The 15,943-nt window shown below is 30.8% G+C and overlaps 1 protein-coding gene and 1 long non-coding RNA gene across 3 annotated transcripts in view; one reads left to right on the top strand and one right to left on the bottom strand.

Moving 5' to 3' along the window:
- Window positions 1-10,485, top strand: part of LOC111625503 — a 46,490-nt gene extending 36,005 nt beyond the window's left edge. The window contains exon 4 of one of the 2 annotated variants that reach the window (XR_002756739.1): window positions 9,883-10,485. This is a non-coding gene — a long non-coding RNA (uncharacterized LOC111625503). The remainder of the gene's footprint in view (window positions 1-9,882) is intronic. The other variant, XR_002756740.1, reaches the window with a different exon arrangement.
- A 600-nt stretch (window positions 10,486-11,085) lies between these two features.
- LOC111625502 (patronin-like) overlaps window positions 11,086-15,943 on the bottom strand; it is a 95,084-nt gene continuing 90,226 nt past the window's right edge. The window contains exons 16-17 of the mRNA XM_023368654.1: window positions 11,604-11,770; window positions 11,086-11,521 (exon numbers count right to left, since the gene is read on the bottom strand). Coding sequence (XP_023224422.1) covers window positions 11,389-11,521; window positions 11,604-11,770 — 300 coding nt within the window. The 3' untranslated portion in view covers window positions 11,086-11,388. The remainder of the gene's footprint in view (window positions 11,522-11,603; window positions 11,771-15,943) is intronic.

The raw sequence follows: 15,943 nt of genomic DNA, 5'->3' as shown, positions 1-15,943 counted from the left end.
TCACTGTTGAGTGAAAATCTTAAGGAAGAAAGTTTAGTTGCTCAACACTTAGTTTATGATGGGATCCATTTTGCAGGTGGTATTGATCAAATAAATATAGACCAGAAAATGTTGTTAACAGTCAGAAGATTTAGACAGTGATATATTGCATCTCTGCAACAGAAAAAAAGATATTCAGAAGCAGCAAGCATTGAGGGCTGAAGAAAAAAGAAAACTTACATAACAACTTAAGGATTCAAAACAACACAAGAAAAGATCATGAAAAGGGAAGAAAAAGAGATTGAAATGAAAATAAATACACTTTCTTGAAGAGAAAAGGCTAAAACTACATTAATATAATACAATTCACAAAACACAAGAACTAATTAATTTTTTTTTCTAATTATATATATTTTGAAAAAACAGAATTAATACTAAGAAGTTTCTCTGTATTTTGATTGTCCATTTTGTAAAAAATTCAAAAGATTTTACAATAAATTAGATGCATTTGTTAGAAAAGCTATAGTGTAAACTTACACCTATTCCTCTTTATATACAATCATCAATTTTTTTATGTAGGAAAAATGCTTTATTTGAAAATTTTTAAATTTAACTTTTTGTTAAAATTATGTTGCTGTTTTAAAAAAGTTACTCTTTTTGTTGAAAGATTGGTTTTAAAATTAAATGTTTCTAAGTCCAGAGTTCATTTTAAGCACAGTACAATACTATTTCTATATCAAAGAATACTGTTTGTTGATTTTATGCTACCTTGTATTTACTAATTTACATATAAATAATAATGATAAATGATGATAAAATAAAAAGATCATGTTTCATTTGTAAATTGCTTATTTTTTCATTACATTGAAGTTCTGGATTCTATCCAGCAATTTTCTACAGGATGTATGTACTGTATTTTTTAATATGGCAGTCTTTGAAACATATCAACTGTGCAAAAAGAGGGATAGATGTACTCAATGATCACAGTAAATAAAATGCTGTTTTATTATGTCGATATTCCACATGGTAAGAAATGTGAGGGTCAGGGAATTTGGACAAAGTTGGTCAGGGAAAACAAAAATTTGAAGTAGGAACCCTGTATTTTACAAAGTTTAGGAAAATTATTATAGGGACCTTGAATAAGTTCTCACTGTTCTTTAACAGATAGTGTTACCAGAACCACGTGTGTTTATTTTTAGATGGTGACGCATCTGTAAGGAAGTACAATAAGCGACCTTGAAATTCAGTATGTCATTTCACCGAAGTGTAAACAACTTATTTTTTCATTGTGTTAAACATGTCTAGTTTCATGCCAAAAAAAGAGTATTTGCGGGGAATTTTATTGCACTATTTTATTAAAAAAAATTGCAGCCGAAGCGCACAGAATTCTTGTTGAGACTTACAGTGACCTGCTCTGTCGGAAACAACATGCAGAGATTGGTTTAGACGCTTCAAAACTAATGATTTTGGTGTTGAAGATAAAGAATGATCTGGTGCACCAAAAAAGTTTGAAGACGAGGAATTAGAGGCATTACTTCATGAAGACTCATGTCAGATGCTAGCTGAACTTGCAGAATCATTAGAAGTTGATCACACAACAGTTTCGAAACGTTTAAAAGGATTAGGAATGATTCAAAAGTAAGGACATTGGGTGCCGTACGAGTTGAAGCCGAGAGACTTCGAACAGCGTCTTTTCACATGTGAACAGCTGCTTCATCAGTAGAAAAGGAAAGGTTTATTGCATTGTATCGTGACAGGCGATGAAAAATGGATACACTACAATAACCCTAAGCGTAGAAAATTGTGGGGTAAGCCTGGCCATGCATCAACATCGTCAGCAAGGCTGAATATCCATGGTTCGAAGCTTCTGCTGTGCATTTGGTGGGATCAGCTAGGTGTAGTTTATTACGAGCTGCTCAAACCAAACGAAACCACCACGGGAGATCGCTATCGACTACAATTGATGCGTTTGAGCCAAGCATTGAAGGAAAAACGGCCGCTATATGAGCAGAGACATGACAAAGTGATTTTGCAACATGACAATGCTCGGCCACATGTTGCGCAACCATTGAAAACGTACTTGGAAACGCTTAAATGGGAAGTTCCCCCCCCCGCCGTATTCACCAGACATCGCCCCTTTGGATTATCACTTGTTCCAATCGATGGCACATGGCCTGGCTGAGCAGCACTTCCATTTTTATGAAGATGCCAAAAATGGGTTGATTCTTGGATAGCCTCAAAAGACGTGTCGTTTTTCCAGTGTGGAATTCAAATGCTGCCAGAATGATGGGAGAAAGTAGTGGCTAGTGATGGACAATACTTTCAGTGACGTGTTTATTACAACTTTTTTAAAATAAAGTGTTAATTTTCATTGTGAATGTGTCTCTTTAATCCGATCAAATCAGTTCGGTAGACTATCATATACAGCTTTCAGGCTAGGTACTTCTTTTATTGGTTTGACAAATGCATTTCGGACTTATTTGTATTTTAAGTCCCTCTTCAGTTCAAACTACAAATTATTAAAAAAATTATATACAATTACTTAAAAACAAAAAAGTTATATACAATTAGTGAGATGACAAATTCTTCGCGTGTAGATTATATTTACTGACATAAAACTATTGTATTAAAAAATTGTTACACTTATACGTTACCTAAGGTTCTGTTTTTTAAAAACCTCTGATGTATAACTGGTAACGTTGGAAAGTTTAAAATACAGCCATTTAAAAACCCTTCAAATACATTTTCACATTAATATGGTGAACCTAATATATATTTATAATTATTACTTTATAACATTATATATTTTTTAACATCTAAAATATAACATGATACTCACTTTTAACAATTGTTCATAAAAACTTGTATAATTACAACTTTTAAAGAATGTGTATGTTCTACAATAAAATGTTGCAGCAATAATGATCGTTTTACAGGTTAATAACACGTGGTATATTACCATTAACACATTTTCAAGAGAATACATCCACACTTTTACAATATATTTCATGTATTATTTTATGTCACTAGACATTACAAACAATTCTATCTATTAGCGCCCTCTATTATATTATACCACAGTTGATCTATTTGCATACCATTTGAAATATTTATTAAATCATCTTTACATTTTATAATCTCTATATGTTCTTTAAATTTACGTTTATACATATCTTTTTCTAAGTGAATTATTTTTATGTTATTTCTATCTATTTTACATTTACTATTTTTTATATGGTCGAANAATTTAAAAAAATCAGGTGTAGTATATAAAATTAATTGTGATTGTCAAAAACCGAAAAATTATATAGGTGAAACAAGTAGAACTTTAGAATTAAGAATTAAAGAACATGAAGCAGCAATTAGACTAAAACATAATAATTCTCCGTGGTTCGACCATATAAAAAATAGTAAATGTAAAATAGATAGAAATAACATAAAAATAATTCACTTAGAAAAAGATATGTATAAACGCAAATTTAAAGAACATATAGAGATTATAAAATGTAAAGATGATTTAATAAACATTTCAAATGGTATGCAAATAGATCAAATGTGGTATAATATAATAGCGCTAATAGATAAATTTGTTTGTAATGTCTTGTGACATAAAATAATACGTGAAATATATTGTAAAAGTGTGGATGTATTCTCTTGAAAATGTGTTAATGGTAATATACCACGTGTTATTAACCTGTAAAACGATCATTATTGCTGCAACATTTTATTGTAGAACATACACATTCTTTAAAAGTTGTAATTATACAAGTTTTTATGAACAATTGTTAAAAGTGAGTATCATGTTATATTTTAGATGTTAAAAAATATATAATGTTATAAAGTAATAATTATAAATATATATTAGGTTCACCATATTAATGTGAAAATGTATTTGAAGGGTTTTTAAATGGCTGTATTTTAAACTTTCCAACGTTACCAGTTATACATCAGAGGTTTTTAAAAAACAGAACCTTAGGTAACGTATAAGTGTAACAATTTTTTAATACAATAGTTTTATGTCAGTAAATATAATCTACACGCGAAGAATTTGTCATCTCACTAATTGTATATAACTTTTTTGTTTTTAAGTAATTGTATATAATTTTTTTAATAATTTGTAGTTTGAACTGAAGAGGGACTTAAAATACAAATAAGTCCGAAATGCATTTGTCAAACCAATAAAAGAAGTACCTAGCCTGAAAGCTGTATATGATAGTCTACCGAACTGATTTGATCGGATTAAAGAGACAAATTCACAACGAAATAGCAGCTACCATAAGTGATATGTTAATTTTCACAAAAAAAAAACAGCGAGAACTTATTCAAGGTCCTTATAATAAACTGGAAAAAATCAGAAATTGTTTTGTTATGTAATCAAAATGATTAAAATAAATACCATTTAAATTGAAATTATTTATCATTTTTCATCTTTTTTTGTACTTGGTAAATTGTTAGGGAAATTTTGTGTATGCCTTTTCATAAGTTGTATTGCAACACATTACTTCTTTCTACCTGCAGACAGCTACATTTAGTCAAGCATTTGTCAGCAAAAAAATCGAAAAAATAACCGAGGAGGAAAATTCTGATTTTCCATGGCTTTTTCTGAACACTAATGAAAATCCCTGATTTCCCAGTTGTGTAGAACCCTGTACTTAACCCATTATTAAGTATTCCACATTATTCTGTCTCATGTTCATAGCTGATGAAACATATTGTACAAAGACACTAATGCAACAGATCTGAAATTGCATGAACAAGAACCTCATTGATCTATTGTTTAATGTAGGATATGAAACTTGATTTACAAAGTTATCTATCTTTCAAACAATAATCAGTTTTTCTGGAACACTCCAAAACTTTCAGATGGTTCCAAAATACTTTTCCAACATAAATTATAGACCATCATTTAGACACTTGTGAACTGTCAGTTGACGTTTTGAGTCTTTATTTCCACTTTCAATCACTGCATGATAGAAGATAGCACAATAGCAATCAAGATAAACAAGTATTTCACATTCACCAACTTTATGATATCTTCAGGTCAGACTATAAACAGTAATAAAAGCATTTGATTGTAAAAAGGATTATTGTTAATCAGATTCTCAGTAAGTACCATTTTTTCTTTATTCTAATGCAGACATTTATTTGAAATTTTCTTCTCAAAAATTGGGTAGCAAGTCAATTTAATGCAACCTTGTTTGCATTGTTTGCTTTTCACTCTGCTTGGCAATTTGTATGTATTATGACGTTGGTATAAACACAGTACACATTCCTTTCACTCTTCAGTTTGTTGATTCAGTTACCAGATACATAGGATGACAATTTCATGTTTGTGCACACTGACATAAAAACTCACCTTTATAATGTTGATCATACAGTAATTTTCACTGTGATTTTGTATTGGTCTACAGATTCTCTGTACTCGATAATGGAATCATGAATGAATACTTCATGAAGCACTATAAACATGGAACATAAAACACTTTTCAAAACATGCATTTATTACTGTTTAAATACATTAACTTTTTGTGGCTGCATTTTACTTTCTGGCTCTGTTACATATATGAGGGAAAGTAGGGCAACTGGTCAAGAAATGACTCCCCAAGATTTTTACTTTTTGGACTCGAGACATTGAGAAATGCAAAAAATTGCAGAGGTTTTTCTGTATGTATGGATGTTTGTTTGTTTGTGGGGGGAGCACAAGTTTGTTCACCCTCTTTGAAGCTTAGTTAACAACTCCTATGCTTTTTGTTGGAAATTTCTGAAATTTTGCAGGGAGTTGAGAGGTTTGCATATTAGGAAAATTGATGTTATTACATTTTGATGGTTAAAGGTCAAAGGGGTGGGGAGATAATGGGGGTCGGGTATCATATCTTGAGTATGGTCGGACTTAATGACGACTTTACTCATTATTAGCATTTACAATTTTATAAAACTCATCCCTATCTTGAAAATTAAGCCTTTTGTCATTTTATAATAAACTAGCTGCAAGGACCGGCTTTGCTGGGCAAAAAGTAACGATAGTGAAGATTAAGATAATTACATTATAGCTAATCTTACCCGTTTTCACATAATGCAAGAATTAGATCCCCCGTTTCCAGACTAATTAGAGAATTTTTATGTTTAGTCAAACGAACTATTTTCAACGTTTCTGGAACGTTTACAATCGTTCTATAATCGAACCAATATTCGAATTTTATGTTTGAATTTAATTCGAATTAAATTCGAACAAATTCGAACAAAACATTCGAAATAGAAAGCCACTTTCAACCACTTTCAGCCTCATATCTCCCGCACCCTTATAGCTATCGAGACGCAACCACCCCTATGCACGAATGGAGACTTGGGGCTACCACCACATACAAACAGCATTCACGTGTGATGTGTAGTTTTGGCGGAAAAGTGAAATATAGGGACATACATGTCCATTTTTATGTATATATATATAGATATAGATATAAAAAGTTTTTTTTAATCAAATATCATAACAGATGGTGCCACTAAAGGTTTAATTGTTGCCAGGAAACTTAACCAACTTGTTGCTGGATTTTTTATTTAAAAGTGCACATTACTATTTTGGGTTTTCGGCATGTCAAAAATCAGGTTGAATTTGATTTTATGGTGCTTTTGAATCAATGAAATATGGTATGTTGTTTAGGCTAAACAGGAAAGCACTAATTGGAGGACAAAGTTGATGGATTAATACTCTCATGTATAATAATTGAGGAAGATTTAAGTTTTTACAGTTTTTCCCCTTTACGTGTTTATTTTTCAAAAATATGTTGGAAACATCAAAGGACTTAACATTGCATGAGAAATAGTTTAAAATATGAATTGTTTAGAACTGTTTATGAAAAGTTGAAAATTTAACTTTTTTTCTCCACTTTTTTCTGTATTAATAAAAACAACGTTTTATAAAATGGAATATCAAAACAGAAAATTCTGACCATCAAATTCTATTTTAGAGTGGTTTTACTGTTTGTCCAAAAATATTGCTAGTCATTCATTTGTACTGTTTTGACATTATTTAATGACCTAATGGTTCTATTTTTAAGCCATTAAGCCTACTGGCTTATAAATTTTCCCATGAACAAATATCAAGTATTAATATTCTAATTTTGATATTTATTTACAATGATGTGAAACTGCCTAAATGATTATGCAAATCCAATAACATTAATGATGTGACCTTGTAAGTTGTCTTAAAAAATGTCTTGACTATGTGAAAATAAGAAGAAATTTGATTACTGAAATTGTTTTCTTTTTTTAGTTCATGTTTTTCACCTCTACCCAAGGGATAGAAGAAAAGAAACAATAACTTAAAAGTAATATTCATTTCTATTTTCTAAAGGTTGCACTTTGTAATAGGTGCAACTTTTTTTCAATACCAGAAATTTAAAATTTGACCTGGGCCTTAGACTTGTTCAAATTTTGACGACAGATACGGATATACTGGACCACCTTGCTGCAGCTGTCGTGAGCCTGGTGGCAATAGGTATATGATTAAAATGACCCTCTTACTGTTCACGGGGTGGAAAGAGAAAAACAGAAATGAAAATTCACATTACAATTAGTGATCCAACTTCTCGCAAGGAAAAAAGGATAATTAAAAAAACTAGAACTTGTCCATTTTGCAGAGCATTTCTGAATAATTTTTAAAAATAACTGAAATTTTGTAAAGTATGGAAAATTCTAAACTATTGACAATCCTGTTGACCACATGCTAACATTAAATGTCATACTAGTGGTTAAGCTGATGAAGTAAAACAATTTTTTTGCAGTACAATAGTTTAAATTAAAATATTTGTTAAAACAGTTTAACCAGTGTAAAGTTATTGTTTACATAAATAATAATAATGAAATGTCAAAGTCAAGGCAACAATCAGTGGTAATGGCAATGAGGGATTTGGTAATTTTCTTACTGTATATTGTGGTGATAGATGAGTTTCTTTTTTAATCAAAATTTTTTCCAGTGATAGTGAAACTGCAATCAGAATCAGCACGTCTACAACATGTGATCTAGATTCTGCCAACGATAAAAGTTTAGGGCTGTCAAGAGGAAAGGGCTGCATATTTTTTCCAAACTCATAAAATTAAAATCTCTAAGGCTGATTTTTATTAATAACTAGTTGAGGTATCTGGATATGTTATAAGTACACATAAACTTACAATGTAAAAATTGCTTTCAGTTGACCTATTATATTTCACACTATAGCCTCAGAAGGATTTGGCCAACCTAATGTGATATTCGAATAGATGGCAGATGTGAATTCTAAAGTAGCCTTACTATGATTATCGCAAATATATGTACAAAGTTTCATAAAAATCAGTTTGGCCATTTTCATGTGATACTCAAATAAATGGATAGACACGCAGACCCGGTATATTTTTATGGTCAGTTCTTTGCCGTGGTTACAAAAATCACCAAATATTGAAATGTCACTGGCATTACTAGTAATTGTCACTGGTAGGGAAGTATTGCTAATCACTAGTAAAATGACCTGCAGACAGCCTTCAGGTTAGAAAGAATATACTTTATGCTGGTCATATGGAGTGCCAAATATACATACTGCTATAATTTTAACAAACATCTATTAACGGTACATTTTAAATAAATATTATGACTACACTGAAATATCAACTGTTGACTTCACTGGCTGATGATGTTTGGTGCCACCAACCATTTATTTGCAAATAAGTAATTTTACTGTAATTGTTTAATGTCATAGAACAGTGATTTTCAATTGGTGTGCCATGAAAATTTTTGAAGGTTATTAAACAAATTAAATTATTTTTGAAAAAATTCCAAAAAACAATAAGTGTACATGTCAAAATTAAAACCTCTTTTTCAAAGTTATAATAAATAATCAATTTAAACTCATATAAACGTGTACATAATGTAATAAAAACTATATTCATAACCCAGTGTTATATGTATATAATTTTACTTATTTCATTTAAAATGCAATTTTCTTTTAATCAAAAACACCATACAGCAGAGCATCGATTATCCGACTCAATTGGGGACTCAGGTTGGTTGGATAACCGAAAATAATGAAAAAAATACATTAGTATAGTATATTAGTATATCACTATTAATTAATTAAATTAACCAACTTTGTGTTGAATTTTCATCGATGTTAAGCCTAACAAATTTTTTTAAAAAATAATAATCGTTGCTATTGTATCGTTAAAAATTATTTTTAAATTATTTTATTGCTCACAAAACAAACAACCACTCATAATTAGAAGATTAAGTCTCGTTTAAATACTGGCCTCCCTTCAATGGTCAAACCAGTGTTGCCAGCTAAAACATGCAAAAGTTTAACAAAAATAATAATAAAGTAGCCAAGACATAGCCAAATATTGTAGTGCCACATCACTAGTGGACATTTGAAATTTGCCGACTAGAACGGTCGGTTAACCAATGTCACAGTTAATCAGGGGTCGGATAATCGATGTTCTACTGTAATTGTCCATATTTAGTTCAAATTATTTTAACTTAGCTAGACATTCGACAGGTTTCTATTTCTAAGAGCAGTTATCATGCCACTTTTAAATGCAAATTAAGACCTAATGTTAATCGTTTTTCTTATATAAATGGAAATTATTAATTTAAACAACTATTGTAACTTGCTGCTGTTTTCTTTAATTGACAACCTAATTACTGCCACATAAAAATATGGACAACAAGAATGTCACGATAGAATGTTTACAACACAACTTTAAATTACGTGATTTATTCCAAGAAAATTTAATTATAGATTCAAGTGTGCTGCAAGATAAAAAAGGTCAAAAAACACCATCATAGAACAAAACTAGTTTCAATTAAATGGGTTATAAGTATAAGTGGGTGGTAGTATTGCACCTTACATATTGTTAACGTACTTTTTTTATTTACAGAAAAAGAATCCCAAGAATGCTCCCACTTCAATGAATATGCCGTCTGCGGACGTGCCAATCAACCAAACGTTCGTCAAAGGCGAAACAATGCAGTGAAGACAAGGTAGAAAGAAACTACCACACGAATAGCTAATTTGATGAAAAAGGACAGCGTCCAACGTAGTTCTGATACTATTTCTTCATCCACACATTACGTTTAGGTGTATAACTGTTAGTTATACCGTCATATATTTCAATGTGTCAATTTTATTTTTGAAGTAACATCCATTAGTACATCTAAGAATTTTATCTAGATGATTATGCTTTATTGTGGTAACATCTGCCATGTGCTCTACATAATCGATGTAGCTTTAAAAATATATAGACGTCACTTTTAGAATTGTATTCCCATTGCCATAATCTTTTGTTGTTCATGAATTAATAAAATGTGCTCATTTCTCAATTTAATCTGTGTTAATTTAATGTTTGAAAATAAACATCATTTAGTATCAAAAACCTTTATTGTTCCAGCAACTGTAAACAAAGCTCTATAGTATTTTTGCAGAGATAGCATTAAAGATAACTTTTTAAACATTTAAAATTCATCTCCCCTTTGTATATCAAAGGATACTATACATTTGGCTGAAATATTTTCGTTTTTATTCATATCAAGTACATTACTTCTGGAAATTGAAACCGATATGCACAGCAAATCTGTTTTTCATCGTTATACAAAACTCGAGACGGGTGGTGCTAATGTCACATTCTACAACATGTTTGTTCTGGAAGGCAATTTTTGGCCAAAATTATCCTACATAATTAAAGAAAATATTTTCTTTTTTGAGATTTTAGCATTGGACTGAAAATTATTTTGGCCGACGACGCTTTTTAAGACTAGTTTTAATTTTTGCTCCCGGCCATGGGAGCCGGAAGAGCATCGGTACACACGCATGGTTATCGGATTCGGACATGGAATGTCTTAAGTAACATCTTCGACACGTTGAAATTGACAATAAAAATGTGATTAGTAGTGAGCTAAGCACATCACTCGGAAGAGAATTCTTCCAAAAATTAAAATTAGAAGCTGCCACTTTATAGAGAATTGGTAATGAGTCTTATTATTGATAATTTGTTGACCAAAAATGGAGTTTTTTAAGTGACATTAAATCAATGGATTGTCAAACAAAATTAATGGCATATAGATATATACAAAAACACGCTACCTTGGGTTAAGCTCCCCTGAGCCACATTATATTAGACTTTTAACAAAGTTCCAATGTTTTGTTGATAAGCTTGCAGATTGGAAATTGTATATGCCAGCACATCCAAAGCTGCAGCCGACATCTGTAGGTGGAATGTTAGGAAAACGGGGACAATGTATATATATACTACATACAGAACTATGTACATAATTTCCTCCATGTCACACTGACGGTGTCGGAAGGATTAACATGGAAGAACATTTTGCCCACAGATTATCACACATTCTTGATCTTGGCACTTTACTGAGTAATCCATCACAATGATTCAAAAAAAGTCTTTCTTGGGAGGAACCACTTTTTTCCCTGCCCATAAACTATTATGGATAGTAAAGGCATCGATGGTGACCGTTAAGTGTTTGGTGTGAACTTCCGTAAAACACTTCCCGCCGGAATTGTATCTGCAAGTATCATTAAATCGTTACCACTTGGCAAATATCTGCATTAGTAAAAAATTCGATGTAGAAGAGATCAGTTACTTACTTAAAAAATCTATCCATCATCTGATCCGTAACTAATTTGGGTCCAATTCCGTTTAATTTGAAAACTTCTTCTGTATCTGGATTATAAGAATAAATGGCCCTATACTGGCAGCCGGCATCTCTGAACAGTATCAGGAAATGTTTGCTAGAAACATTTTCAAAACTTTGCTTCCAAAGATTTAACAGAAAATTTTAAAGCAAAAATTCTAATTGAAAATAACCATGAAGCAAAAGCGTTTTGAAAGACGGACCTCCAGTACAACATAAGTTGGTGAATTTTCTATTGTTAAAAAGTAGCTGTGAAATACACCTATTTTACTATCTTGCTAGTACATTTCAAAAATTAAAGATAAAAAAACAAACAAATACAGTAGTTTAATTAACAATTATTCAGAAAGGTATACTGTACTAACACAATGATGACTAACTTTAAAAAAAAAGCAAGATATTCAATAAATCTAATTTATGAAGCCATTTATTCAAATTGTCTTTCTTGTATTTACATATCAAGAATATTATATTCTTGTAAATAAATACTGTTTGTAATGCATAATGTACTAAATTCAAAATAAAAGGGCAGTACTTGGGTAACATTCATTCTTAATGTTATCGTCATTCTGTTTCATATTGCATATTACTTTCTTGAAAGTAGAATTTAATGACTAATTTAAAATGACATAAGATTTATTCGGTGTATAAAATATAGTCTTAGAAAATCATTAAAATAAATTTAAAGACTGTATACAGTAGACTCAACAAGTCAAAGTCCTTTGGACTCACTCAAATCCTTTCTTGTTGTATTTTATATTTATCTAATTATATAACAAAATAAAATGAAATTATTACTGTTTAATCTGAGTCTAGAATTTACATTAATGGATTTGATGATTAAAAATTAAATGCAACAAGAAAGTAGATAGATTTTGATATGACTACACACAACTTGCAAGAAGTAATAGATTTCTGCATTGGCATTTTGAAAATGACAGAACTGAAACAAAATGCAATAGAATAAATTTAAACTGCTAATACAGTAGATGTGCTTCATACTGCTTCATCTGTAATACAGTACATGTGCTTCATAATCTCTGCTTCATCTGTGAGAAGCAGAGATTATGTTGAATTTTCCAAATATTTCCCAAGTTTGTCAGAAATGTGTCATACAATTTTGTGCCTACATAATAAAAATGTTTTAAAACTTCAAAAATTGTCCTTTAAAATTATATAATTTAAAATTTTATAAACTGATTTTTGTAAAGAAAAAAAAAATCACTACAAAAATTTGTTAAGCCATATTTTCACCTAAGAGGGCAGTTCATTTTTACTTCTGCATGTGCTTGTGTCGTATTGATGTTCACAAAGTTGTTATGACAACATCGGCCATTTAGAGGTATGTCGATAGTAAAATAACATTATGCTTACGAGAGATTAGCCAGGATCGTCTATGTTAGTTGCTATGGTGATGGTTGCTATAAAGCAAGTTTACTATAACCATACAAATTTAAAATATGTTGGCTTAAAAGTTAAAATTCGAATGTTTTTCAATAAACTTTTGTCCTTTATGAAACTAATTTTGCAGTTACATAATTAGAAACAGTCTCATTTCCAAAGCTAGTCAATTCAAATTAAAATGAAATATTTTTTTTAAAAATTTCCTCTAAAAATTACCAAAAGATTATGGAAATTCATATAAAATACTTGTAAATTGCTAAAAAATATGGAAATTTCAAATACAAATACAAAATTTCCATATTTTATAGCAGTTGACAAGTATGCAAATAAGATTTGATGTATCAGAAAATATGCTTGCTTTTAATGATTTATATAAAAGTTAATATTAGTTGCTNAGATTTATAGTTTAAAAATTAGAAATAAAATCAATAAAAAAATTTACAAAAAATTTACATTTAATTTCATTTAGCAGAACACTTTTCAATCAATAAATTCAGATGATTTGTTTCTACCCAGACAAAATATTGATTCAAACAAATATGACTTTAAAAATAATGCTTTTAAATAATTCTGTATTCAAAAACCAAACATTCTATTTATTAAAATCATATATTAAAACATTATTTTACAATTTACAAAAAAATTATTCAGATAATGTTACAGAATACACAAAGGTCACTCTGAAAATTTTTGGATACACAAAAACCAATGAATGCAAGAAAAAGAAAACTGTCTGTGATACTTTACTGTTAAACATTTTCTGAGCATAAGTTCAACAGTATACTTGTGTCCTTAAAATTTCCTGCGTGTGGAAAGTGCCACCAAATCTGGACGTTGAAAATTAAGCTGATGTGAGAACATATCTGAGCAATGATATTTATGACTATAAATCTGGTTTGTCAGTATCCCAGTGCTTCCACCATTTGCAAGCAGCACTTCCTGATTACTGTCCATCAAGAATGCAAGTATTCTGGTGGTTCAGAAAATTTAGACGTGATGGAAACAGCCTTAAAGATAAAGAGAGAAGTGATTGACCTGTAACTGCAGTGACTCCAGAAAATGTGATTTATGTTGAGAAACTGCATAGAGAAGATCACATATAATCCATAAGGATATTGAGCACACCTTGGATATTGGATAGGAAGCAGTGAATGGTATCTTGCACAATTATCTTTACGTCAGGAAGATCATATCTAGGTGGTTACCTCATTCTCTGACTCAACTGGGGGACTCGTGGAATTGTGCCACTATATGCTGGAAAAATTTCAACATGGAAACTGAAAACAAACGTGAGGCATTGTCACTGGTGACAAGAGCTGGTGGATCTACCAAGATGACCCTGAAAGCAAGACAGTCTGCAGCTTGGGTCTTCCTGATGAATACCTGTCAAAGTCAAACGTCTAAGAAGTGTCAGTTGGAAAATGGTAGCGACATTCTTTGGAAGACAGGGCCATGTTGTCACCATAGCCCTTGAGGATAGGAAGATAGTTAATGCTGAGTAATAAGTCATGATTTGTCTTTCTAAAGTCTTTCAAGAAATCCACAAAGCACCCTAAAACAGAATTTCGTGGACTCTCACTGCACCACAACAATGCAACAGTGCATACAGGAAACAAGAACGGTAGATTACTTGAACAATGCCAGAGTGTAGTTGGTCACCCATCCACCTTATAATCCAGATTTAGCATACTATGACTTCTTTCTGTTTCCCAAAGCCAAGGAGGTCCTCAAGGGATATCATTTTGGAAGTCCAGAAGAAGCAATTGCTGTTTAGAGACACCTTGCCAGACATCTCAAAAGAAGACTGGTGTCAGTCAGTGTTTTCAGAGCTGGTACTCCCACATGCAGTGGTGCATTTGAACATCAGGGAGAGTACTTTGAGAAGATATGAGGACAGACAGAAAGTGACAAAAAATGGGGTTGTTGTATCTGGAAACTTTCAGAGTGACCTTTGTATTAAATAAGTTAAAATTTTATAAAAATTGAGGAAAACAGCTGTTCCAAAAATTCAGATAAATGTTAAAACTAATACATTTTAACATTTAGTTACATTTCCATTTGCTTTAATCACTTAAAAAATTTGATTTGGCATTGTTGTAATTAAATTTTGTAAGACATCTGGTTCTAAATTATAACAGCTTTTATGTAGAGCTTCTTTTAATTCACTGAGTATTTCAAACTGCCTGCCTCCTCTACAAAACATCTCTGCTCATTATTCCCTATAAATTTTCTATCGGGTTGAGGTTAGGATTTCTTGGTAGCCATTTCATAATTTTTTGACTTCAGCCAATCCTGTATTGATTTTGATGAATGTATATGTGCATTATTCCTGTTGATATATCCTAATGATTCAGCAACAAGCAGAAGACAGTTTTCTAATCATTTTTGATAGTTTTCTGACTTTTAAACCTGTTATAAAAGCTAAATTTGTAATACCATTATAACTGAAGGCTGTCCAGACCATTACAGAACCACCACCTTGCTGATAACTGAAGAAAGATTTTTGCTCATTTCTTAAATCATGCCAGTAATAATTCCAACTATCTGCACCATCTAAGTTCCATTTTTTTTAAATCTGAGAATAAGACAAATATCCATTCTTCCTTCCAATGTGTGTGGCTTTTGGCTAATCCAGAGAATTCTAAGTCCAAAATGTTAAAGATCAATCACTATCACCATAAATTCTTAAAAAACTGATAATGTTTTTAATAAGAATTATCATCATGTCAATTTAAATTTTAAAAATAAAAATTTCTTTTACTCATAATTGATATAAGTATATGAATTAGTAAATTTTCTTCTATTAAATTATCATATATATATTAACTTGTACAGAATTATACAGAATACACTGTATAAAAGAATTTTGTAAACTGTAAATATCTTTTA

This window comes from Centruroides sculpturatus, unplaced genomic scaffold (genome assembly GCF_000671375.1).
Source record: "Centruroides sculpturatus isolate CEXI.00-Female unplaced genomic scaffold, Cexi_2.0 scaffold105, whole genome shotgun sequence".
In the NCBI taxonomy this organism is placed as follows: domain Eukaryota; kingdom Metazoa; phylum Arthropoda; class Arachnida; order Scorpiones; family Buthidae; genus Centruroides; species Centruroides sculpturatus.
Note: the sequence above shows the minus strand (reverse complement) of the source record. Positions and strands in the feature narration are given on the sequence as shown.